This window comes from Erythrolamprus reginae, chromosome 5 (genome assembly GCF_031021105.1).
Source record: "Erythrolamprus reginae isolate rEryReg1 chromosome 5, rEryReg1.hap1, whole genome shotgun sequence".
Classification (NCBI taxonomy): Eukaryota; Metazoa; Chordata; class Lepidosauria; order Squamata; family Dipsadidae; genus Erythrolamprus; species Erythrolamprus reginae.
Window position 1 is genome coordinate 63,934,147 of NC_091954.1, and position 27,682 is coordinate 63,961,828.

The 27,682-nt window shown below is 38.6% G+C and overlaps 1 protein-coding gene across 3 annotated transcripts in view; it reads right to left on the bottom strand.

Annotated features, from left to right (window-relative positions):
- The window catches only part of SFXN2 (sideroflexin 2), a 50,317-nt gene that overhangs the window by 21,294 nt on the left and 1,341 nt on the right, over positions 1–27,682 (bottom strand). Inside the window, exons 2-7 of one of the 3 annotated variants that reach the window (XM_070752825.1) lie at positions 23,418–23,508; positions 14,473–14,636; positions 11,362–11,532; positions 7,936–8,034; positions 5,840–5,915; positions 3,875–3,960 (exon numbers count right to left, since the gene is read on the bottom strand). In XM_070752825.1, the coding sequence (XP_070608926.1) occupies positions 3,875–3,960; positions 5,840–5,915; positions 7,936–8,034; positions 11,362–11,532; positions 14,473–14,630 (590 nt within the window). In that variant the 5' untranslated portion in view covers positions 14,631–14,636; positions 23,418–23,508. Of the gene's footprint in view, positions 1–3,874; positions 3,961–5,839; positions 5,916–7,935; positions 8,035–11,361; positions 11,533–14,472; positions 14,637–23,417; positions 23,509–27,682 lie in introns of those variants that run through there. The other 2 variants (XM_070752826.1, XM_070752827.1) reach the window with 2 other exon arrangements.

The window sequence follows — 27,682 nt, forward strand, 5'->3', positions numbered from 1 at the left end:
AAGATTAAAATATGCTGCTTTTATTTGGACCACAATTGACTGATTCAATCATTCTCCATAGCAATTAATTCAGCCCTAAGAAAAGGAACATCATGACCATGAATGACATTTCTGAGGTTTTTCCAACTATCACCAGAGTCCAGTAAGCCATCACGCTCCTGCTTTGGAGGGCAGAAAAATAAATAGTGGCCCAATTGGGATTGGTGTCACTATGGAGAGAGAAAATTATTTAATTTACTACTTTGTTCCAGCGCCTGACCTTTTAGGCTGGTGAGGTAAGGGAGCCACAAGGCAAAAAGAATGAAAGTAGTGCTAAAATCAAGTTACAAATTGAAAAGAGGGTTAAAAATGGAAAGACGGAAATAGAAGGCAAAGAGGATTACATTACGATCTAAAGTCTGCTTTTGTGTCAAAAAAGATTTTGGAGATAGAGGTTAAAATGATAATAGGACTGAATTTATTATATAACTCAACCCGCTATTTGTCTTTAACCTGCTTTTAAGAAGGCATCGGCACATAGGCACAATAAAAGGGTGCCTATTTTGGTGGCTAGAATATGGTTTAAATGTTTAGTTGGTTGCTTTTATTGATATAGCTAGCTGTGTGCATATACAGTGTTCTCTCGATTTTCGCAGGTTCGAACTTCCCGAATAGACTATACCACGGCTTTTTCAAAAAATATTAATCAAAAAATACTTCACGGTTTTTCCCACCCGATGATGTCACACATTATCGCCAAACTAATATTTTTTGCAAATAAATAACAAAAATAATAATTATTGTTAATAAATAATTATGTTTATAAATATCAGAATCACAAAGTGCCTTATTCAATGGTGAGTACCAGTAATAATGGTGAGTAAATGGTTGTTAATGGAATGGGAAATGGTAATTTAGGGGTTTAAAGTTTTAAGGGATGGCTTGTGATACTGTCCATAGCCAAAAATGGTGTATTTACTTCTGCATTTCTACTTTGCAGAAATTCGACTTTCGCGGGCGGCCTCGGAACGCATCCTCCGTGAAAATTGAGGAAACACTGTAATGTATATGTAGTTGGTAAATCTAATTCCACTTGCAAGAGGAAGGTGCAACAGCTAGCTAGTTGGAGAAGAAATACTGTACTACAAAATTGGTATTGGATTATTAAAATTTTCAAGTTTATTTCCTTCTGTTAGGAAATAAATGAAAATAGGGAAAATAGGGGAGAGTTGCATAGATGCTATTTTTGACTTGATTGCCAGGTCAAGTCATTAAATATCTTTGTCAAGTCAAGCAATGAATGCAGGACAGTACATTCTAATATTTTCTTAAAAGCCAAATGTACATGACAAGAAATGAAGTATAAAAACAACAAATAATGTAGAAATCTGTGGTCCATCTTTTTTCTACAAGAGTATTGGTTCTTGGCGTTTGGATTATATTGTGGACCATGAAGATGTTGGGTGCATGCTAATTAGAGGACTAATTAGAGGCGACATACTGTATTTTTTAGACTATAAGATTATTATTTATTATTTAATTATTATTATTATTATTATTATTATTATTATTTAGATTTGTATGCCGCCCCTCTCCGTAGACTCAGGGTGGCCCTTTAATTTTGGGGGAGGAAAATAAGAAAAAAGCTGATTGGCGGGTGCATTGGTCTCCTGGAATACCCCAATGAGCTGTTTCCAGAGGTGAATTTTAGCAATGGGTTCATTGGTTGTGAGGTCTGTTCCTTGTTTTTTCCCCCCTGCTTCTGAAACCTCCATTTTAGAGGCTTTTTTTCTGAAGCTCCATTTCAGAGTCTGAAGCTATTTCAGAGGCTTGAAGCTCCCTTTTTCAGCCACTGAAACCTCCGTTTGAGAGGATGAGCAGGGTTACATTCAGAGTATGTCACCCCCAGATTTTCACCTTTTTTGGGAGGAGGGAAAGATGCATCTTATACTCTGAAAAATACTGTATATCTTTTTTGGGGGGTTTAGCACACAAAACTCTTGTTTTGATTTTAATGGCTCACTTTTGTCCATTTAATGGTTTTAGTGGCTCAAACCTAATGACTGAGATGGAATAATGACCAATGATATAGAAGCAAAGTACAGTAGTACCTCGACTTACAAATTTAATTGGTGCGGGAAGGAGGCTTGTAAGTTGAAAAGCTCGTATGACGAAACATTGTTTCCCATAGGAATCAATGGAAAAGCGATTAATGTGTGCAAACCCAAAAATACGAAACCGGCCGCCACCACCAAAGGAGGCTTGAGCCTCCCGATCCTCCCCGCCCCTTTGCCATGCATGTCATCCTGCATGCAGGATGCCATGCAGTCAGGAAGATCATCCTGCTCCCCCCCCCAGCCAAAAACACAAAGGCTGCGGAGGGAGGGAGGGAGGGAAGCAAAGCGGGGCGGCAGGCGAGGCGACCGCCTCTCCGTTCGCCAAGCACCACGGGGAAGGAGGGAGAGAGAAGCAGACGGGCAGCAGCCGCAGCGGAGGCCAAGTCTCGCTCCGGGCTGTGCCCCCTCCGAGCACTCACCGCCTGTCCTGTCCCTGTCAGCGGCCCAGCCACCTTCACCCGCCCGGACAACCGCCAGAGGGGCTCCTCCGGAGGGGCTCTTCCGGAGGGGCGCACGGGGAAGGGCTTGAGCCGCCGCCTTCTCCTTTCCCCGTGGGAGCGCCGCACCTCTTGTCTGCCCGGCCTGAGAGGCACGAAACCGGTGCTCATGCCGGGCGGCCCGCCTGGAACGCCAGCAAAGCCGCCGGGCCGATTGCCGAGCGGGGGCGGGGCGCAGAAGGAGGCGGAGGCGGCGCCGCACCGGCCCCCTCAGGCCGCTCCGTCCAGGATGGGGCTCCTCCGGAGGGACGCACGGCGGGTGAAGGTGGCTGGGCCGCTGACAGGGACAGGTGGTGAGCGCTCGTATCCCGAATTTGGGCTCGTAAGTAGAACAGAAATATCTCTCCCCTCCTAGCTCGCATCTCGAAATGCTCGTATATAGAGCAGCTCGTACGTCGAGGTTCTAGTGTAGAAGTAAAAACATAGTTATCTGGCTACCCGTTTCTGCTATCAATGGTAATTTCGAAAGGCAGTTATAAGACTAATAGTTGTTATTACAGTGTTCCCTCGATTTTCGTGGGGGATGCGTTCCAAGACCGCCCGCAAAAGTCGAATTTTCGCGAAGTAGAGATGCGGAAGTAAAAAAACTATTTTTGGCTATGAACAGTATCACAAGCCTTCCCTTAACACTTTAAACCCCTAAACTGCAATTTCTCATTCCCTTAGCAACCATTTATATTATTACTCACCATGTTTATTTATTAAACCTTATTAAAAAAAAAAATTATTAAAGGTGGACGAAAGTTTAGCGATGACGTATGATGTCATCGGGCGGGAAAAACCGTGGTATAGGGAAAAAAACCGCAAAGTATTTTTTAATTAATATTTTTGAAAAACCGTGGTATAGACGTTTCGCAAAGTTCGAACCAGTGAAAATCGAGGGACCACTGTGCACAGCAAAAAATACAGTTATCCCCATCCTCACGCAAGTTTAAAACCCACCTCTGCCGTCAGGCTTTGGGGAACTGAGATAACTTCCCCAGGCCTATACTGTTTATGTATGGTATGTTGTGTGCATGTTTTTTAAATTATGGGTTTTTAGTTTTTAATTATTAGATTTGTATTGTACATTGTTTTTCTATTACTGTTGTGAGCCGCCCCGAGTCTACGGAGAGGGGCGGCATACAAATTTAATAAAAATAAGTGCTTTTATTCTTCTGATAAAGAGTCTTAGTAAACCAAAGCTGACTTCTGTGCATTATATGTAAGAAAAAACCTCCTTCATCATGTTATTCTTTCATCCCTCTCCCTCTTCTGCTGGGATTTCACCAAGAGACTTACTGTTGCCTCATCAAGGGGATATTCACGCAGTTGGCAGCAGCGACCGCTGCGAATGGGACCCAACGTGCCACAAGGGATGGTGCTCTCTGCATGGAGGAAGATAAAGCAATGAGGAGCAGGATTAACCTTTACAAGAAAAGAGGAAAAGAACCGAGTAGCTGGACTATGGAGGCCACGGGCAATGTGGGTTTCTATTGCACTGGCATAAACTCTTGTAATCCCACATAAAATTTGTCTCTTAGAACAAAGTGGGCAACCTGCAGTTCCAAGGATACAGGAATACACACATCCTCTCAATGTCATGGTTTAATCCTCCAGAACCCCATCAATTAAAGTCCTCAACAAACTGTGTTTCTGTGTGTGTGTGTGTGTTGTTGTTGTTGTTTAATATACAAGAGAAAATTGGTACACAAGTGAAAAACAACCTTTAACAACCTGAAATGAAATGAAAATGCAAGTTAAATAAAATTAAATTTAGATGCCTTTCATTACTATTGATTGATTGATTGATTGGATTTGTATGCCGCCCCTCTCCGGAGACTCGGGGCGGCTAACAGCAACAATAAAGCAGTGTACAATAATAGTCTGATGTTAGAAACAATTTAAAAAAAACCAAAAAACCCCCTCATTAATATAAAAAACCAAACATACATACATACATACCATGCATAGAATTGTAAAGGCCTAGGGGGAAGAGGGTCTCAATTCCCCCATGCCTGACGGCAGAGGTGGGTTTTAAGCAACTTACGAAAGGCAAGGAGGGTGGGGGCAATTCTAATCTCTGGGGGGAGTTGGTTCCAGAGTGCCGGGGCCGCCATAGAGAAGGCTCTTCCCCTGGGTCCCGCCAAGCGACATTCTTTAGTTGACGGGACCCGGAGAAGATCCACTCTGTGGGACCTAACTGGTCGCTGGGATTCGTGCAGCAGAAGGCGGTCCCTGAGATAATCTCGTCCGGTGCCATGAAGGGCATGTCCCTCATGCATCCCAGCAGCCGCTTCGGTCCGACAGATTTGTCCTTCTCCAGGTCCCGTCAGCCAGACAATCTCGTCCGGTGGGTGGGACCTAGGGGAAGAGCCTTCTCTATGGCAGCCCCGCCCTCTGGAACGAACTCCTTCCAGAGAGACATACCACCCCTCCCTCCTGGTCTTTTGTAAAGCTCTGAAGACCCACCTCTGCCAGCGGGCATGGGGGATGTGAGTTATGAGATTGGCTCCAACCGATATTATGAATGAATTGGATGAATGTGTATGACTGTATATGGGTTTTTTAACACTTTTAGTAATTTGTATAATTCTTTTAAAGCAATTTAGATTTCTTGTATGTATTGTTGCATTTATAATATTGTACGCCGCCCTGAGTCGCCTCGAGAAGGGCGGCACAGAAATCTAATAAATAATTTTTTTAAAGTATAAGTGTTTTTAAAGTATATTTTTCAATAAAAAATATTTTTAAAAAGATAAATCAATCAATCAATCAATCAATCAAATAAATAAATAAATAAATAAATGTAAAGGACAAGGGTGGTGCTTAGCCTAAAAAACGCATCTTGCTTACAATCTTTGCAGTGGTGAAGTGAGGAAGAAAGATGGAATATATATTGCAGTGGTGAAGTGAGGAAGAAAGATGGAAGAAAGATGGAATATATATAAAGGAAAAATAACTTTCAGAGATAGAAGATATTCCACCCCTCCGAACTAGAAGCCTCAAGGATTTTGAAGAAGAGAATTATGTTCCTTACAGGTCTAAGTTCCTACAGCAAGGGTGCCCAAACTTGGCAACTTTAAGATTTGTGGACTTCAACACCCAGAATTCTCCAGCCAGAATTCTGGGAGCTGAAGTCCACAAGTCTTAAAGTTGCCAGGTTTGGGTACCCCTGACCTATGAGAAGAGGCCAGGGATACCTGGTCTCATTCTAGGGCCAGCTGCCCCCTTGTGGTTAAAATTAGTAGCATTTTAGAGTTGTACCTTAGTGTAAAGGTTGAGTCCCACAGCAGTTGCCAAGGCAGTGCTGGTAGCGGTGAAATAAGCCACTCCAATTTGCCTGAATTATCCAAAGGGATATAAAATAATACGAGTTGTGGCATTAGTCATTTCAAAACTGCAGTTGTGTAATAGAGTCCCATCATTCACATGCATTTTTAAAGTCAAATGTAATCACAGCCCTTATACTCTTCTCCTTAAACAAGAAAAACTTTTTCTGTATGGACTTGTGGCTTCTCATGAAAGGTCTGTGATATAAAGAGATACATACGATTTACACATCTAGTTCTGTGACATACCCAGGAAATAAAGAATGGCCATGGTCGAAGTAGACAATGTAATAGGTTAGCCTATGATAGCGCAAAATCAAGAGAAATCTGGCATCACCCTTCAAGACTAATTTTCTTAAAAGAACTAAATGTGTTTGTGAGCTACAGATGTGCCAGACTCTTTCTAATCCATGAAGTCACAGGTAACTATTAGGCTGAGCATAACATCCTTTATATAGTTAGGTCCCCATTTCAAGTTCCACCCCACACTTACCCCACTCCAGCTGATACTCAGAAATAAAGTTCTGAGTTGAATAAACCACAAAAGCTACATACAGAAGTAGCAAAAGTTGATCTATCTCAATTGTCCCTTATCAATGGCTGACCATTTTCTATTCCTTAAAATCAGGTCTGGAAATGTTGTACAGTGGTACCTCATCATACGAACTTAATTGGTTCCAGGAGGAGGTTCGTAAGGTGAAAAGTGCGTAAGATGAAACAATGTTTCCCATAGGAATCAATGTAAAAGCAAATAATGCGTGCAAATCCTTCAGGAAAATCCCAAACTTTAGAAGGAAGGCGAACAGAGGGCAGGGAGGAGCAGCTAAAGGGGGCGGGTGGAAGAAGCAAGGCTAGGCTAAAGGGTGAGTGGGAAGGAAGGAAGGCAAGGGGGGCGCCCCTCCCTTTTCTTTTTTCAAAAGACACCATTTCAGTGCCTTTGCAAGCATGCAAAATCTTTACTCCTCCAAGCTGCCCTTCCCTTTTCTTTCTTAAAAAGACACAGTTTCAGTGCTTTTGCAAGCATTCAAAATCTTTACCCCTCCCTTTTCTTTCTTCAAAAAAGGGGGAAAAAAGAAACCCCTTCATCCCAGCAGCAGCTGCTTGGGTTCGTGAGGTGAAAATAGTTCGGAAGAAGAGGCAAAAAAATCTTAAACACTGGATTCGTATCTTGAAAAGTTTGTTAGAAGAGGCGTTCATAAGATGAGGTACCACTATACATACTCCTGATCAGTTGGAGGATGATGAAGATATTGAGGACTCGGATTCAGATAGTGTTTATGAATTAGTGGGGGGGGGTGTTTATAGGTAGTAGAACAGCTGGGAGGCCAGCCACAGGATGGGGCTATGAGTTCAGGATCTAGCAAGGGAGAATCAGACGCTCGCTGGGTTAATCCTAAATTGAGAAGGGCCCAAAAACGTAGAGAACAGAGGTCTGGAAGAAGATATTAAGGAGAGGAATGGGTTAAATACTGTAGTGATGCATTTGGCACGTCAGGGGGTCAATGGAGAAGAAGAGTGGACTTTCAACGTTGCCGAAGGGAAAATGGATGTGTTTTTGCCGTGCTAAAGTAAGCAAAAGTATTCTGTGTTGTTAACAGTCAGTTCTGCTGTTTTTCAAAATCATGCTGTTAGGAAAATAAATCTTGTTAAGTGGAGCAGGAGAAGGAATGTGAGAAATACAGCTAAGAAAGATAAGGGACCGAGTGCCTGTATGGAATGTGTCTGAATTACAGGAGAGCAGAGAAATAAATGGAGTTTCTTTATTCATGAAATGGTGCATTTAATAAGAGTTATTTGTCATTGCTAAATTTCTACCAGAAACCAGACCAGGAAATACTACACGAAGTACAATAGCTAGCAAAATTTGGCTATATATCCACACTGTCTACACCCCAAGGAAGTATTTCCCCATAGCAATGATTCCAGAGAGTGCTGCACATTAAATCTAAAGCAAAGTCAGCTAATTGGATCATAAGGAGCATTGGATGAAAACTCTATGCTATCAGATAATCCTGAAGAAGAGACACTTACTTGACCGAGATGGGGCTAGCTGCATTCCGGTTGGTGTAATTCACAATGGCGTTAAAAGATTGATTTACCCACTGCCAAAACACCACAGCCGGGACGGTTCTGTAAAGGAAAAAAAAAACCTAGCATAGATTCAAGCAGGTAGATAGCTGAACAAGTGTTATCTCTTCTGGACCCATGTAGTAGCCTTAATCAAACACTGATGTTATTACAGTGGTCCCTCGATTTTTGCGGGTTCGAACTTCGCGAAACGGCTATACCACGATTTTTCAAAAATATTAATTAAAAAAATACTTTGTGGGTTTTTCCCCCATACCACAGTTTTTCCCACCCGATGACATCATATGTCATCGCCAAACTTTTGTCCGCCTTTAATAATTTTTTTTAAAATAAACTTTAATAAATAAACATGGTGAGTAATAATCTAAATGGTTGCTAAGGGAATGAGAAATCGCAGTTTAGGGGTTTAAAGTGTTAAGGGAAGGCTTGTGATACTGTTCATAGCCAAAAATAATGTATCTACTTCCGCGTATCTACTTCCGCATCTCTACTTTGCGGAAATTCGACTTTCGCGGGCGGTCTCGGAACGCATCCCCCGCGAAAATCAAGGGAACACTGTATTATTATTATAAATATTTATTATAAAAAAAACCTACATCATAATCAAAAACTGTCTAATAAATTGCAAGCAGAACAGTCAAAAGGATCCTAGTTAAACAAAGCACAAAGTTCCATGTTAGTAAAGATGAAAAAAATAGCTGAAGAAAAAGAATAACAAAATAACAATTGGAACAAAAGATATAACAGAGTTATAGAAGCAGGAGGGGGGGGAGGCTACAGTTGACAGCTGGATTCTTACAACATGCAAGGCTAAAAAGTGGCAATTTGTGGCCAAGCATGTCAGGTGAAGCTAGCTAGTATGATAAATATAAGCTTTATTGGCTTATGTAAACAAAGGCTAATGGGTATAGTGAGCAACTGCAAACCACTGGGGAACAAACTATGGCTCCACTTTGTGAGATTGACTAAGTAGATTGTGTCGGTGTCCTAGTTGAAAAGCTATGCAGTCTCAACATTTCATTTATCATATAATTTCCTGTATCAATTTTAGCCTTTGTAATTCTTTACCATTAAAAACCTATTACACGGAGGTGGTGTTTTTAGATATATAGGGTCCCTGGCAACAATTAAGAGATATACCATTGCCATTTTCTGGATTGACTTTCTTTCTACTCTGGCCAAAAGCTTGAGCATTTCTTTGTGGTTTGTGTTAGTACTATGTATAATACAGTTGAGTTTGCAATATATAAACAAGCTAACAATAAAGATTTATTTGTATTGACATATATATTTGTATTAACTATGGCTTTAAGAGGTAGTGTTGCAAATTGCCATAAGAGGGAAGCAGAAAGCATGATTCTCTCTCTCTGCTCTTTGTTCTTTCTGCTGAGTAATAAGCTTTGTGTGTTTGATGATAGTTTGATGTATTTGTAAGCTGTAATGAATGTCTGATATGTAAAACAAAGCAGGCTTGTAATATTATTATTGTATTGAGAGATATTGACTGTTTAACCTGACTGTGCTATTTCTAAATATAAACACTATTTTATACACTTTAATATATCTGTCTTGTATGATTGAATAATTACTCATATCTCCTTTATATCTGCTGGAATCCTACTTTTTCCTCTGCATGTTCTTGAGTTCTGCAGACTCCTTAACACTGGTTATGGGCCCAGCAAGGTGCTGCCAGTGAGATATTGACAGTGAGTACTGAGAATATTCTGTTTGTATAATAAGACTGTTAAAGTTGTATTGTTGAATTAATAATGGTACAATTACAGTCAACTAGATTATCCCAGATATCTCAGCTGGATGAAACAAACTAAGTTTCCTGGTTTAAGAAATGTAGCCTGCTGTTACGCTGTGAAGGACTATGCCCTGTGGTAATTAACCCACCAGATATAACTGCTTTGTATGCCTCAAATTATGAAGATACGTTCTGTGATGTATTTATTTATTAGTAAAACAATGGATACACTACCTGTATCTAAAATAGTATCAGTTTGGAGAAATGTGCCAAGCAGTAATATAGTTTTTTTTTTTTTTGCTTTCTAGGGAAATAAACTAGAAACTATAGATAAAGTCATATTTAATTAATATGCAAAAACAAATAATCCATGTATTATTTAGCAGGATGTATAAACTATGATTATGTGTGTGGTTTCCCCCCCAAACCCCACACACAATTATAGTTTATGCATCTTGCTAAATAATACATGGATTATTTCGTTTTGCATATGAAATAAAAAACGTCCAATCATGCCATCAAAATCAAGCCTCTGCTAAGTGCAGGAATCCATATTAAAGCATCCTGGACTAGGATTAATACCTGATTTTATTTTCTCCCCAATCTCCCCAAATTTAATCTGCACAGACTGTTTATTCCAATCTGGGACCCCGCTGTCTTACCCCAAAATGCAGCTTCTTTTTGGACTATCCCACAAGCCTTTCTTAATTGATATTAATATCAACTGTTGAGAAATTTTGTTCTAAAATATACAATACTTGCTTAAATCTCAGCATTAATGCAACAGTGTAGGATAAGGATACAAAGATTGTCCGTGTATGTTGTGATTAGCTCTGGCCCAGCTCCTGCCCAAGGACTGTGGATGTGGGGGAGACATCCACATGCTGCAGGCTTGTTTTGCCCCCGGTGGAATCTGCTGATGAAGGCTCCTCTGACCAAGAAGACATGAGTGACAGGGAGGAGGAGAGTGTGGCAGACAGCTCAGAAGGAGATCAATTATCTAGCTCCTCCTTGGATTCAGAACAAGAGTTAATGAAACAGCCACGCATGCGGAGAGCGATGCATAGGCAGCAACAACTGAGAGATTATTATCAAAGAAAATGAGGCCACCTGTGGTTGGGTGGGGCTGTGGTAATTAGTGAGGCTGCTATAAATAGCAGCCCTGTGGGTTTGGCCATTGTGGAGGATTATCTGATCATTGTGTTTCGTGACTGCTTTAGGGACTTTGACCTTTTGTGTGCTGATTTTTCCCCGCTTTGAAACTAAACCAGAGCAAAGTGTGTTTCACTTTGTGAAAGAAGGACTGTGAATTGCCTCACAGCTGCAAGCTAAGTATCACAGAACTGATAAGGGACCAGTTTGTTTGGAGACGAGTGCTCTTTGCTATACCAAAAGAGGGCTTAGTTTAAGTGAATTTTCATTATAAAGAACATTGTTTTGAATTTTCAAACGTGTGTGTGTCTGAAATTTGTACCTGTGAATTTTTGGGAGGAGTCTACCAGAGAGCCCGACTGAACAGTGTATATTGTATAAAGCAGAGTCTATGAGACAACTGGGTGAAGAATGAAGGAGAAAAGACAACAATGAATCTCAGGGGGGGAAAAAAAGTCTCTTCTTACCTGTAAAATTGCAGCATGCAGCCTGTGATAGCCATTCCTCCAGGGACTTGAAACGACATTCTCCCTATTAAATTCATTTTTTCCCCTGAGTCAGGATGGAAAGCTGAGTCATAAAGCTTTTTGGCATAGAAAAGCTGTTCCTTGCTGGTTCCAGGGGGTACCGAACATGACCTAGAGGTGCAAAAAAGAAATATTTTCTTAGTTTTATACCTTATAATGATATCAGTACCCAACACATGGCTCTTAAAATTGTGCACTGGAGCTTTCTCTTAAAACAAGTGTGAGTACAGCTTGGGGTCTTAACAACATTAAAATTTATTGTATGTCAAAACACATCAATGCAATCTGCAATATGCAGAATTGTATACAAGAAAATGAAGAAACCTTTGTACCCAAGGCAGAAAATCTAAACTCAACGTAATTAGTAGAAGCAAACCAACAATACAGTGTTCCCTCAATTTTCGCGGGGGATGCGTTCCGAGACCGCCCGCGAAAGTCGGATTTCCGTGAAGTAGAGATGCGGAAGTAAATACACTATTTTTGGTTATGAACAGTATCACAAACCTTCCCTTAACACTTTAAACCCCTAAATTGCAATTTCCCATTCCCTTAGCAACCATTTAGATTATTACTCACCGTGTTTATTTATTAAAGTTTATTTTAAAAATATTTATTAAAGGCAGATGAAAGTTTGGCAATGACATATGACGTCATCGGGCGGGAAAAACCGTGGTATAGGGGAAAAACCTGCGAAGTATTTTTTAATTAATGTTTTTGAAAAACCGTGGTATAGACTTTTCGCGAAGTTTGAACCCACGAAAATCGAGGGAACACTGTATTGCCCTTTTGGATGATTAAATCTTCCAATAGCATCAAATCAGGTGTTTGGGGCAGCTGTTTCATTCTGTCCAATACAGGCGTTTTCAACCTTAGCAACTTTAAGACTTATGGACTTCAACTCCCAGAATTCTTGGCTGAGAAATTCTGGGACTTAAAGTTCACAGTGCCAAGGTTGGAGACCCCTGGCCTAGTAAATAAGGCTGGCTCTGTTTGTATATTATTATTATGCACTATTCTGCCTTGCATTTCACTTCACAAGAGTGTGGGATTTCAATACGTGTAGATTTAATTTTCTAGTAGTAAGACCTAGGCAGGGAAATCCTTTCGTAACGAAAGCTTTCCTTTTGTGAAAGCGTCTGTTCTCAGAAGAGGTTTGAGTATTATTTAAGAATTATCACCACCCAATGGCAATAATGACTTTAGCAATAATGAATCGTTTTATTTTTAATTAATATTTTTATTTATTTATCTATTTATATTAGACTTATTTGATCTCACTCAGAGGCGATATCATTACTATTTGTTAATGCTCCACAAACAAAAATGCACATAATCATGGGAAGAAAATGAAAAAGGGGGAAAGATAACAAAAACACTTTTAAAATAAATTAAAATAAAGTTGAAAATGACAAAAAGCATTCTGCCCCACGAATCCCAGCGACTGATTAGGTCCCACAGAGTTCGCCTTCTCCAAGTCCCGTCGACTAAACAATGTCGTCTGGCGGGTCCCTGGGGAAGGGCCTTCTCTGTGGCGGCACCGACTCTCTTGAACCAGCTCCCCCCGGAGATTTGAACTGCTTCCTTGCGTTCCATAAACTCCTTAAAACTCACCTCTGCCGTCAGGCATGGAGGAATTGAGGCATTCCCACCCCCCCGGGGCTTATTTATTTATTTATTTATTATTTAGATTTGTATGCTTTAATAATGGGGTTTTTTAATGTTTCTAAAATTTATTAGATTTGTTATGAATTGTTTTATTGTATGCTGTGAGCCGCTCCGAATCTACGGAGAGGGGCGGCATACAAATCTAATAAATAAATAAATAAAAATCAATAAAAACATTATTCCAAATTCTGTTTCATTGTACTTGATTGATTGCATCAAATTATTTATAAACATTGGAATTTGTTCTAATTACTGTTTTTACCTCAAGTATTTTCCTTTAAAAAAAAAGTACTGTAGGGTTTTTTTGGACTAAATTTATGACGTGTCACACAAGGCAAACATCTTTTCTGGATATATGCTGTTCATTTTGTTACATTTTGATCCAGGGGAAGAGCCTTCTCTGTGGCGGCTCCGACCCTCTGGAACCAGCTCCCCCCCAGAGATTAGGATTGCCACCACCCTCCTTGTCTTTCACAAACCCTTTAAAACCCACCTCTGCCGTCAGGCATGGGGGAATTGAGACATCTCCCCCAGGCCCATATAGTTTTATGTATGGTATGCTTGTGTTGTATGTTTTTTAAATAATGGGTTTTAGATATTTTTTAAATATTAGATTTGTTCTTTGTACATTATTTTATTATTGTTGTGAGCTGCCCCATGTCTGCCGAGAGGAGCGGCATACAAATCTAATAAATAAATAAATAAAATAAATAAATTTTGTCACTAATGTGTATTTGCCAAATCTGGTTTTCTAGTCTGATATTGTTGGTAGTGTCTCTTTCATAGTATTGGACTCCTGCTACCACACGAATCCCAGCAACCGATAAGGTCCCACAGAGTTGGCCTTCTCCGGGTCCCGTCGACTAAACAATGTCGTTTGGCGGGCCCCAGGGGAAGAGCCTTCTCTGTGGCGGCGCCGGCCCTCTGGAACCAACTACCCCCGGAGATTAGAACTGCCCCCACCCTCCCTGTCTTTCGTAAACTACTCAAGACTCATTTATACCGCCAGGCATGGGGGAGTTGAGATAGCTCTTCCCCCTAGGCCATTACAAGTTATGCATGGTATGTTTGTGTGTATGTTTGGTTTTATAATAGGGGTTTTAGTTGTTTTTATTATTGGATTGTACATGTTGTGTTTATTATTGTTGTTAGCCGCCCCGAGTCTGCGGAGAGGGGTGGCATACAAATCCAATAAATTATTATTATTATTATTATTATTATTATTATTATTATTATTATTTGTCTTTGCGACTGTCATCACATGTCTGATTAGTATTGATTAGTTTTATTGATACATATGAACAGAGGCAACTGTTAGATTTTTACAATGGCTTATTGTTTTATCAAATTTTATCGATATTATTCAGCAATCTCCCGGTTCGTTACCTGCAGTTCTCTACGATTGTCTTTGCTGAATCCAATGTTTGCTCTGACACCAGCAGCGTCCGTGGATCTGTGATGTTGAAAAAGTGCTTTACACGCCCCCAAAAAGTATTCTGGTCCCAGCGAGGGGCATCAATATTAAACTTGGCAATACTTGCCATTGTTCACTGCAGAGAGAGTACAGAAGAAAGGACAAGTTATAAATCAACACTGTAGCTCTCTGCTTTTTTTTGCCAAGCTGTCACCAAAAATTGGGAATTACTTTCTAAAGACACAAAGGAAGAATGTACCTGTTAGCATTTTGTCCCACTGATTTATCAATCCTTTGCCCCACAGATTTGTGTGGAGAGATTTTTGATAGAATAGAATAGAATTTTTATTGGCCAAGTGTGATTGGACACACAAGGAATTTGTCTTGGTGCATATGCTCTCAGCATACATAAAATAAAATATACATTTCTCAAGAATCATGTGGTACAACACTTAATGATTGTCATAGGAGTCAAATAAGCAATGAAGAAGCAATATTAATAAAAATCTTAGGATATAAGCAACAAGTTACAGTCATACAGTCAACATGGGAGGAAATGGGTGAAAGGAATGATGAGAAAAACTAGTAGAATAGAAGTGCAGATTTAGTAGAAAGTCTGAGTGTTGAGGGAATTATTTGTTTAGTAGAGTGATGGCGTTCGGAAAAAAACTGTTCTTGTGTCTAGTTGTCTTGGTGTGCAGTGCTCTGTAGCGACGTTTTGAGGGTAGGAGTTGAAATAATTTGTGTCCAGGATGTGAGAGGTCAGTAAATATTTCCCCCGCCCTCTTTTTGACTCATGCAGTATACAGGTCCTCAATGGAAGGCAGGTTGGCAGCAATTGTTTTTTCTGCAATTCTGATTATCCTCTGAAGTCTGTGTCGGTCCTGTTGGGTTGCAGCACCAAACCAGACAGTTATAGAGGTGCAGATGACAGATGATGAGAATTTTGCTTGCTAAGCCAAACAGAGGAAAACAGCAAAAGACAGCTGGCAAAGTCAGCTGCTGTGCCTTCTGACTATACAATTTTATTCAAAGTACACAAAAATCTTTGCCACTTGTCCAGAACAAATGAACCAGCTCTATTTACTATGCACAGCCAGCATTCAGTCACAATTTCACATACCATTTCATATTACATAAAAATCTATATAGTTTTTTTTTTTACAAAACATAATAGCTTAAAAAAACAACACAATACTTATACTATACAGTACAGTGTTCCCTCGATTTTCGCGGGTTCGAACTTCGCAAATAGCCTATACCACGGTTTTTCAAAAAATATTAATTAAAAAATACTTCACGGCTTTTTTTCCTATACCAAGGTTTTTTCCACCCGATGACATCATATGTCATCGCCAAACTAATAATTTTTGCAAATAAATAACAAAAAAAAATTATTGTTAATAAATAATTATGTTTATAAATATCAGGATCACTAAGTGTCTTATTCAATGGGGAGTACCTGTAATAATGGTGACTAAATGGTTGTTAAGGGAATGGGAAATGGTAATTTAGGGGTTTAAAGTGTTAAGGGATGGCTTGTGATACTGTCCATAGCCAAAAATGGTGTATTTACTTCCGCATCTCTACTTCGCGGAAATTCGACTTTTGCAGGCGGTCTCAGAACGCATCCCCCGCGAAAATCGAGGGAACACTTGACTAACTATACTAATACTGTATGTTAGAATCATGTGTACTTGAATAATAATTGTATTAAATAACTATATTGAATTGTAACTATTTACTGTTAACATAATATCTATATCCTTCTTTCCTTTTTTGTTGTATTATTTGTTTGTTTGTTTGTTTATTTATTTGATTGATTTCCACGCTGCCCTTCTCATTAGACTCAGGGCAGCTTACAACATGTAGACATCTACATAAAATTACAGATTTAAATCCCCATAATTAAAAGTTAACAACAGATTCATACTCTGTGGGATCTGACTGGCGGCTGGGATGTATGAGGCAGAAGACAGTCCTGTACATAATCTGGTCCCATGCCACGTATTTTTTTTACATTAAAAAAAACTCTATATGTTTCTTTAATAATATAGGTATTGTTATGTTGGGTGTGTGTGTGTGTTTTGGTCACTGATTTAAAAAGCAATAAAATAAAAAACAAAAATCAATTACCTAGGAGTTTAGTTTCAATTTGGTGCACAAAGATTCTGGAAAATTCAAAGAACCTGGTTTTTTGGGACTGGGTGTTTTTAATTTTTTTTGTTTGCACCTAGATAACAAGATCCCTTCAGGTATAAGTTTGATAAGCCAAAAGATGGATAATTCACATGAACACCTCAATTTAATGGACATTTGAAATACTGTAATTGATAAAGCTTCTGAAAGGGTTGGAAATTGTGTGGAAAAGCCAATTACTAGCTTATATGATGTTTGTTCAAGCTATGAACTTTGGTATTAACCGGATCATAGGGTGTATGTTCATCATTCAAAAATACTATCCACTCAAAGCAGGAGATTTTTATTGACCTGTTTTCTCCATAATGGGTTCTTAGTTCAAATGGAAAAGTCTAAAATAATTGTTACATATTCCTAAGAAATGCTGCATGTACATTCTCTTGGAATATAGTCAACAGCCTCAAAATTAGTGCAATGTTAAAACAGACCATAAATATGAGCCTCAGTGCCACATTGGTTAGAGTGCAGTACTGCAAGCTACTTCTGCTGATCACCGGCTGCCAGCAGTTTGGCAGATCAAATCTCAGTAGGTTCAAGGTTGACTCATTCTTCCATCCTTCCAAGGTCAGTAAAATGAAGACCCAGATTGTTGGGGGCAATGTGCTTACCTTCCCTAAACTGCTTAGAGAGGGCTGTAAAGCACCGTGAAGCGGTATATAATAATAATAATTATTATTTATTGGATTTGTATGCCGTCCTTCTCCGAAGACTCGGGCAGCTCACAACAGTAATAAGAAACAGTGTAACAATGGGACAAATCTAATAATAAAAATATATAAAAACCCCAACAATTAAAAACCATACAGCACATACATACCAAACATGAAATATAAAAAGCCTGGGGGAGATGTCTTAGTTCCCCCATGCCTGGCGATACAGGTGGGTCTTGAATAACTTGCAAAAGACAAGGAGGGTGGGGGCCGTTCTAATCTCCGGGGGGAGTTGGTTCCAGAGGGCCGGGGCCGCCACAGAGAAGGCTCTTCCCCTGTTTGGTCGACGGGACCCAGAGAAGGCCAACTCTGTGGGACCTTATCGGCCGCTGGGATTTGTGCGGTAGAAGGCGGTTCCAGAGGTATTCTGGTCCAATGCCATGTAGGGCTTTAAAGGTCATTACCAACACTTTGAATTGTGACCAGAAACTGATCGGCAGCCAGTGCAGACCACGGAGTGTTGTAGAAACGTGGGCTCTCACGGCCGCATTCTGCACGATCTGAAGTTTCCGAACACTTTTCAAAGGTAGCCCCATGTAATGCTACTGCTATTAACCAACAGGCCTATAATCAGTCTTTTACCTGTTGGTGTCCTCAGCAGACATTCAGTAATACAGAATACATCCATTCTCTGAAATCTTAAAAATTCTAAGAACTGATGCAGCAAACTAAGAATGTCCTCTTTGAGCTCCAAATTTGTATGTAGATTTGGACAATGGTGGTAATGGTTAATGTTTTAGGTACAGATTTAGTCTCCCCTTTTCCCTAATCTAACTGGGCTAATATCCTACAATGATCCATGCCTTTCTCTAGATTACTGTAACATGCTGGATGTGGGCTGGACCTGAAAAATATTTAGAAACAACTAATGCAAGCAGCACCTGGTATGCAGGTCAAAATGAATCCTGAAATACTTCACTGAATTTATTTTATTATTTATTTATTTATTTATTTATTGTCAAAACATGTACACGATAGCAGGTACTGATATAAAAAATAAACAAAAGCAAAGTAGATACAGATAAATTTGGACAGTCAGACAGGGACGGTAGGCACAGTGATGCACTTATGCACGCCCCTTACAGACCTCTTAGGAACGGGATGAGGTCGATTGTAGACAGTCTAAGGTTAAGGTTTTGGGAAGAAATCAGAGAGTCAGGTAGTGCATTCCAGGCATTGATCACTCTGTTGCTGAAGTTGAATTTTCTGCAGTCGAGTTTCAAGCCGTTTACATTAAGTTTGAATCTATTGTGTGCTTGGGCATTATTGTGGTTGAAGCTGAAGTATTCATTTACAGGTAGGACATTTTATAAATAAAAAAATAAATAAATTCTAATTTATTTCCACTTTTCTCTGAATTGCTTATTCAGACCTGTATATCTTGGACCAGATTATCTTGAAAACTGTTCATATAAATCTGCCAGTGCCTGCATTATGCAGTGAAGATCAACTGTTATGTCCTATATCCCATGCACTAACATTTAACACACCTCTTTTAATTGCTGGAAGTATAGGTATTCCATCCCCCAAATATGCCATTATTGGAAACAACTGATTGCCGTATTTTTCGGTGTATAAGATGAACCTTTTTCCTCCCTAAAAGAGGCTGATAATTTGAGTGCGTCTTATACTCTGAATGTAGCTTGCCCCCCCCCCCCCAGCCCTAACTAGCTGCTAATAATCTGTAAAGAATGTTTTCCAAGCCCTAAGTTTTTGCAGGGTTTTTTCCATTAAACTTGCTGGAAGAAGTTTCTTTCCAGCCCTAACCAGGTGCTAATGATGTTTGTTTGTTTATTTATTTATTTATTTATTACATTTGTATGCCGCCCCTCTCCGTAGACTCTTCCCAGCTTTTACCGTTTTGCAAGCTCTTTCATTGTTATTTCTGCAAAGAATGTTTTCCAAACCCTGTCTTTGATTTCTTTTCTTCCATTCTCTATTTGCTCCAAATGTTTCTTTCCAGCCCTAACCAGGTGCTAACAATGTTCCCAGCTTTTACCGGCTTCCAAGCTCTTTCATTGTTAATTCTCTGCCAAGAATGTTTTCCAAGCCCTAAGTCTTTGCAGGTTTTTTTTCCATTGCTCTACTTGCCCTGACTGTTTCTTTCCAGGTGCTAATGATGTTCACAGGTCTTACTGGCTTGCAAGCTCTTTCATTGTTACTGTCTCTTTCATTGATAGTTTTTTTTAAGCCCTTAACCAGGGGAGAAAATTATGTGCCGAAGCTGAGCAGACTAGGTACACTAGCCAGATGAATACCTGGTAAGCAGATACTTTTCCCTATTTTCCTCCTCAAAAATTAAGGTGCGTCTTATACTCCAGTGCGTCTTATACTCTGAAAAATACGGTATATTAAAAAAAGAAGTCTGTCACAATTTTGCATCTGCAAAATTTGAAAGATTTAACTCTAAGAAAACTCACCTCTATTTTGTCATAAGCAGGATGAAGACAAATATCTTTTAACAGAGAGATAGAGATAGATCAGGGGTGTCAAACTCGTAGCCTAGATGCGTCATCTGCTGGCCACGCCCACCCCGATTTAGCAAAGAGGAAAAAATAACAATGCATCACATGACAACAATATTATGCCGTGAGTTTGACACCCCTGATAGACTGAGGGGGGGGATTTGCTTATGATGTTTCAACAATACCTTTATTATTTGTTTTAAAGTAAAAGAAAGCTAAAAATAATTAAAATACTGATGCAAGGGAGTTCTTAAAACAGAGGAACTTCTCAAGACTATTTTTAATAATTAAAAAACCCATGCAAAATGTTTAAACTTTTCTCCAGGCAAAAGCATTCAAGACTAGCAAAGTTATTTAAAAACTGTCTGCGGCAACAAGCTTACTGGGCTGTGAAAGAAGTACTATTTAACTTATCTTGCTAAACTACAGTTTATAACTCACAAAGGCAGGGTTCATAAATAAGCAGAGAATGTTGCAATTTGTGAGGGAGACACACTGTGGAAAACTATCGGGGCTTAAACCACAGTAAACAGAAAGGCGGGAAAGTCTGCTTGGGATAGAAGCAATGGCAAATCATTTCAATTATTGTGATTAAAAGTATGGGGACATGCTCATCACAATGCAGTATATAAAGAAATAAGATTATTCTGTTTAGAATTAAATAAGCACTTTTTCCTAACACTCCTGAATTACAGCCATGAGACACTCTTATTTCATTGATTTACTGGCACACTTGATATAAACCTGGAATTTTGGTTAAAATACTTGGTAACATGGGATGCCATTTAAAAGTTCACATATTCTAAACCAGGGGTCCCCAAACTTGGCCACTTGAAGACTTGTGGACTTCAACTCCCAGAATTCTCCAGCCAGCTATGCTGGCTGGAGAATTCTGGGAGTTGATGTCCACAAGTCTTCAAGTGGCCATGTTTGAGGACCTCTGTTCTAAACCATGATGGGTGAAAAGTTACCATTGAAAGCTTTACTAGATGTTTTTCTATTACATTCACAAGGCCGTTTGAGACAATGTACCGTATTTTTCGAAGTATAAGACACACCTAGATTTTAGAGGTGGAAAACGAGGAAAAATGTATTCTGAACGAAATGATGTAGTAATATATCATTTAATAAAATATCAGTATAGCAGAATACATTTTACAAACATGAATACATTTATAACCATGTACTGTACACTTTTATACAAACTTCAAATTTGACAGCTTTAAGAATTGTGGACTTCAACTCCCAGAATTCCTCCTCCAAACATGCTAGCTCAGGAATGGGAGTTAAAGTCCATAAGTGTTAAACTTGCCAAGTTTGAAGATCTTTGTAGTCCTAATCCCTAACCCATGGGTCTTCAAACTTGACAGCTTTAAGGCTAGTGGACTTCAACTCCCAGAATTCCCTTTTCAGTCATACTAGATGGGGTAATTAGGAGGCAAAAACACACCAATTTTTGCAAAAAAAAAAAAATGTTTATTCATCTGTGCTTCAAAGACAGTTCTGGTAATAAACAATATAAAGAATTACTGTATTTTTCAGAGCATAAGATGCTCTTTTTTACCTCCTAAAAGAGGGTGGAAAGGTCAGTGCATCTTATGTACCTAATGCAGCCATTTTTGCTGTCCTGAAGTCCTACCCCCACGTCCCACTTTTTGGAAAAAGTAGGCCTGTTTTTTGCAAAAATGGGGTGGGCAAAGGGTCTGGAAACCCTGCAGGGGGCTTTTGGGTGCTGGCAAAAATACCTCCGTTTATTCTCAAAAGTTGGGTGGGCAAAGCATCAGGGAAGCCTGCAGAGAACTCCTGGGATTGGGGACGACAAAAATGCAATTTTTGTGAAAAATGGGCCATTTTAATCCATTTTTGCCTTCCCCTAGTCCCTAGGAGCTCTTGGCAGGTTCCCCAGACCCTCTGTCAACCCCACTTTTGTGAAAAATTGCCCTATTGTTTGCAAAAAGTGGGATGTGAGGGGCTTCAGGACAGCAAAAATGGCTGCATTCAGTGCATAAGATGCACCGACATTTCCACCCTCTTTTAGGAGGGAAAAAGGTGCATCTTATACTCTGAAAAATACAGTAATTCTTTATATTGTTTATTAGCAGAACTGTCTTTGAAGCACAGATGATTAAACAGATAAAATGAACAGCTTTTGTTCTGCTCTTATTCTCTAATGAACACTTCAATGACAAATCTTTGACAAAACGTAGCTTTATTTTATGGTGTACAACACTTTACTCAGTCTGGTGCTCCCCTGCTATATTGGACCAGCACCGCTGCAACATGTGTTGTTTGTCAAGATACCAAGTACGAATAAGCAAATACTGTATATGGGAATAACATACTTGCCATGCAAAGCAGTCATGGTAACAGGTAATAGAAGGATTTAGAGTGCTATGCTCAGATGAAAAATAAGGTCATATTTTACTCTAATTGAACATTTTAATCACAACATACGCCATGTAACCAAGAAAATACAAAAAAAAAGATAGGGCAGAACATGCTGATTTTGTTTTTGACACGGTTGGAAGCAGCTGCAATGTCAAGAATGTGGAAAAGATATGTAAACCAAAGTTCATTTTACTGTGGTAAAAAAGCAATTTCACTTAAAACAAAATGCAGCTTACTTTTTTAAAAATATTCTGAACTTTTCCTAATATTCACAATAGATTACTGTATACTATATTTGTGTGAAAGTTCTGAGTTCTTTAGTGTGTCATTCTGCTGAGGATCAGGAGAACAAAAACATTCCCTTCTTCAACCAGAATATATGTAAGATTTTTAAATATTCATAGTAAAATGTGCAAAATTTTTACAGGCAGTTTAAATAGACTTATCTTAGTCAGCAAGTGTATAGGGCAAAACAGAACTAAATGCCCTTGACTGCTAAGTAAATATTCAACTCCTTTTGTTAATGGACAGCACACTCTCTTAAGTAGATAACTAACACTACAGGTACAGAGCTCCAGAAATCAACATAAAGATAAAGGACTTTGACCACAGGACTGAAAACTGATGGAAAGAGGGGCTAGACATTGAGAGCAGAAACGAAGCCCTGATTATTTTTAGAAACAAGAAATTAAAACAATGACAGATACATATTTATTTAATATCATATATAAATCTGTAAAATAAGTTGGGATATCACAAAACAGAAAGGATCTCTTTGCTGCAATCTCATATTTGGATACTAGATTAATATCTAATTTGTACATGGAACTGAGAACTAAAATACTAAAAGCTATATGGTGTGCATCACCAACTGCAGATCTCCTAATCATGGGGTTTAGCAAATCCTTCTCCAGATCCAATGATTTCCACAAATGTGAACTTACCATACATTGACTAAGTTTGCTCAATACATTACCTAAGACTAAATGGCAATTGGGTATTCTATGGCTCAGTGTTGGGTGGAACCTGGCATTTTAAACCATAATTTGATTTAGGCACAGTATGTGATAAGAACACAGCGACTATGTTTTTATGTCCTGTATATTATTTTGACTCTAGCTGAAGATGGTGAGATGGTGAGAATATGTACAGTACCTGGTTAAGTGCCAAAGAAGAATTCTAGTCAAAGATAGATTATCAGCAATGGTGGTTAATTTATGACCAGGATCAAGATGTTTTGAGGGATCTGAAAATACACACAAAATCTACTTAAACACATCAATTCCTTCTTGGAATTTCATCAATGAATCTTGCCTGACAAAATGTACAACTTTACCCTGTTGGCTATAGAAATAACTTTTCACACAGGCTTGAACTCAAGAGCAACTATGTCCTTCTACTTGTAGATGTCAGAATGTAAAATATCAAGAATTTCAGACAATCTTAAAATAAATACTCTTCCTCAGAAAGAAATTGTTCTCCTATTTATTTAAGAAATAAAACACATATTAGGTAGCATAAACTTATAGGTAATATAGGTAATTTTATATTATATTATATTATCTATAATATAGGTAATTTTCCTAAAAGGTTTGCTGGACTTAGCAATGGATTTGATGACATATATACGTCATTACAAGGAAAAGTAAAAGGAAACAGGTTTCATTCTGCCACAGAAAAAAACAGTGTCACCATTACAACTGAGTGGGAATATATTTACTCCCTAGATGTAAAACACTATACTGTATACCATACTTCAATCTCATTTAATATTATGTACAGTAATACCTCGTCTTACGAACCTAATTGGTTCCCGGGGGAGGTTTGAAAGACGAAAAGTTCGTAAGACGAAACATTGTTTCCCATAGGAAACAATGTAAAATCAATTAATCCGTGCAACGAAAAAAACCCGCAAAAAAACCGCCGCCGCCCAGCTGTCACCTTTTAAAACAGCCAGGGGGGGGGTGCTTCTCAGCGTCTTCCTGAACTCGAACGCCAAACCCGAACTTCTGGGTTCGGCGTTCGGGAGGCCGCCGAGAAGTCCCCCAGATGTTTCAAAAGACGACATCCGGGCGGCGGGGCTTCTCTGTGGTGGAGGGTTCGTAAGAAGGAAAAAGTTCATAGGAAGAGGCAAAAAATTTCTGACCCCGGGTTCGTATCTCGGGTTGTTCGTAAGACAAGGGGTTTGTATCATGAGGTACCACTGTATTGGGAGTATGATGTTTTGGATCTGGTTAGGAAGAGCTATTTCAGATGGAAGAATACATAAATGTAAACCTTTGCCAGTTCTTTAACTCTGTAATTACATAATCATAGAAACAGATTGTCTGATTTAATGAGTCACAAACAGGATCCCTCATGCATTGAGAATTTCTTCTGAATCAAATCTGGAGCACTGAATAACTCCATGTATCATCCTACTCTTGCATGATCATTTAAAAAAAATATTTGGCTTCTAACACTTGTGGTCCCTTCAAACTGTTTCTAAACAGGCTGGCTAAATTGAGGTGGATAAATGAACAACTGATTTAATTTAAGATATTTGAATATATCCATTCTAAAAATTGTCTGCAAATTTTCTATTTAGTTTTCATTGTTGGAATTCATACCATTGTGAAATTGGTATACTTTTGGCTTACAATTTTATGAAAGCTAGACAACTCTGGTTTAAAAACCATCATTTATGGATTTAAATGTTACATGTATCTAATTTAAAAAATGTAATGATTCAAACCATAGCTGAAAATATGAAACTAGTTTGTATCTGGTCATATATGGAATTATTCATATACTGGTTTCTTTCCCTGAAAGCATAACTATTCTAGAACTTCTATAGCATTTTTATAGTGATTTGAAATAACAATAGCACTTATATACTACTTTACAGCCCTAAGCCAAAGGTTGCTAACCTATCGGACCTCAGGGACCACTACACTAATAATTTTAAATCTTGCGAACCACCAATATGAACTTTTAAAAAGATAAATGGCATTTAGTGGAATATTAAAAAAATGCAAATAATTTTTTTGTGGACCACCAAAATTTAGTCAGCATATTGCCCCCAACAATTTGTGTCCTCATTTCACCCACCTTGGAAGGGTGGAACACTGAGTCAATCTTGAAATCGAATGAGATTAACTATACTGAAAAGATTGTTGATTTGATTCTTCCTCGTATAACTGACACGTTCACTTAGAATGTTATCTGGGGCAATATTTTAATGCTGCTGAAAAATCTTTAATTCTCTTCTCAATGTTCAGGGCGGCCTTATGTTAAACCAAAATTCCCTGACTATTCAAACTACCAGCAAACATGCCCCCAACTAATACCTGCAGGAATTTTCCTTCATAATCTCATTGTTTTTAACAATGAGTGGGGAAAATAGATGGAGAAACAATCCTGCTTTTCATCTTGTCCAAAGCAAAGACAAGGATTTGGTCAAATAACAGATTCTCTTGCAGTCCCCTCCCCTGTCAAATTTAAAATTAGCTCTGCCTGAGTAGCTGCAAAATAGCTAGCACTTGCGTATTGCAAAAACTAATCAGCTTCCTCCTTGCAAAATAATATTTTGTGTCATCACCCTTAAACCAACACTGAGAAACTTAATAAAGAGACAAGCTGATCTGAAAAACTTGATTTACTGAGACTTAAGGGTAAACTCAGTAACCATACGAGACATTTGTGTATAGATCAGTAAGTGGGTTTAAAAAACAAACCCACACAAAATGCAGGTAATCCTCGGCTTATGACCACAACTGATCCCCAAATTCTTGTTGAGAAATTTGATAAGTGAGTTTTGCCCCATTTTACAACTTTTCTTACTACATTTATTAACTGAGTCACTGCAGTTATTAAATTAGTAACATGGTTAAGTCAGTGTTTCCCAACCTTGGCCACTTGAAGATATTTGGACTTCAACTCCCAGAATTCCCCAGCCAGCAAGTGCTGGCTGGGGAATTCTGGAAGTTGAAGTCCAGATATCTTCAAGTGGCCATGGTTGGGAAACACTGGGTTAAGTGAATCTGATTTGCCAATTGACTTTGTTTGTCAGGAGATTGCAAAAGGTTATGACATGGCCCCATGGAATTGCAACCGTCATAAATGTGAGTCAGTTGTCAAGCATCTATAAATCATGTGACCATGGGGATGCTGCAATGGTCATAAGTGTGAAAAATGGTCATAAGTCACTTTTTTCAGTGCTGCTGTAACTTTGAATAGTCAATAAACAAACTGTTTTAAGTCACGCACTACCTGGAAGAAATAAACATGAGGTCTTGAAACAATCAGTATTGGGCTAGTGGGATTTCATACACATTCATAATTTTGAGTTATTTTTTTAAATAAAGTGCATACACATGAAAGATGATTGGAATATTACATTAATAAATAATACAGAATGAGTGATGTTAAATTACTTAGAATAATAGAAATTAAATGGTTGGGAGGTGTCCCCACAGCAACTTCCAACCCTTTCAACAATGTGACAGAATGAAAAATAGAGAGTGAGGTGTTGCTGATATGCCATCCCAGGGCCAATTTAAATGTGCACATATGTCATAAAATTCATAGCCTGTCATGAATTCTTAGGCAAAATTATTTTCATGTAGTGATGGAAAATGTAATGGAAATATCAGCAGAGTTGTCATCCTTAGCTTTTTGAATCTCTCTGCCCACCAAGATGAAGAAAGTCTTTCCACTGTCACTATTTCAATATAGAAACACACTTATACTAATTCATTACATCATTACATTAATTTTTGAGTTCATCAAGTAAAAAAAAGTATTTTCCAATAGATAAAGTTAGTTTCTTTATCTCACCCAACCTGCATTTTTGTCGGTTCTCCCTACTATATATTTCACTCCAAAGTGTTTAGAACAAGCACTCTGATTAAATCCTCTTGATTCTAAACTTCTTTGCCCACTGTCCCATCTTCTTTTTTATGAACCTATTTTTTTTAAAAAAAATTATGTTGCTTCATTCTTTACTTTTTCAGGTTTCTTGTTTTCAATTTTCTAATATTTCTATTGGTAAAGTTATACATCTTTAGCCAATTGGACAACTTTCCTTATTTTCATTATTGCTGGGCTCAAAATAATTTATTGAAAGATCAGACATTCTGTGCCAGTATAGCAGTTTGATCAGCCACCATTAAGTGGTATAATGGTGGATGGTCAAACTGCTATGCTGGCACAGCATTCAAGAGTGATAGTTCATTGAAACTAAACTTTAATAGATGAAGGGGGGAAAGTAATTTACTGCTTTGTTCTCTACATGTTAACATTCATAACTCAGGGTACATACTGAGAACACAATAATGTGCTGAAATTTAAAGAAATCTGATATATATCCAGATGAGAAAGAGGTCTTGGTATTTTCTAAGTTTGGTTGTTTTCTTGCACAGATTTCATTACCCAAACTA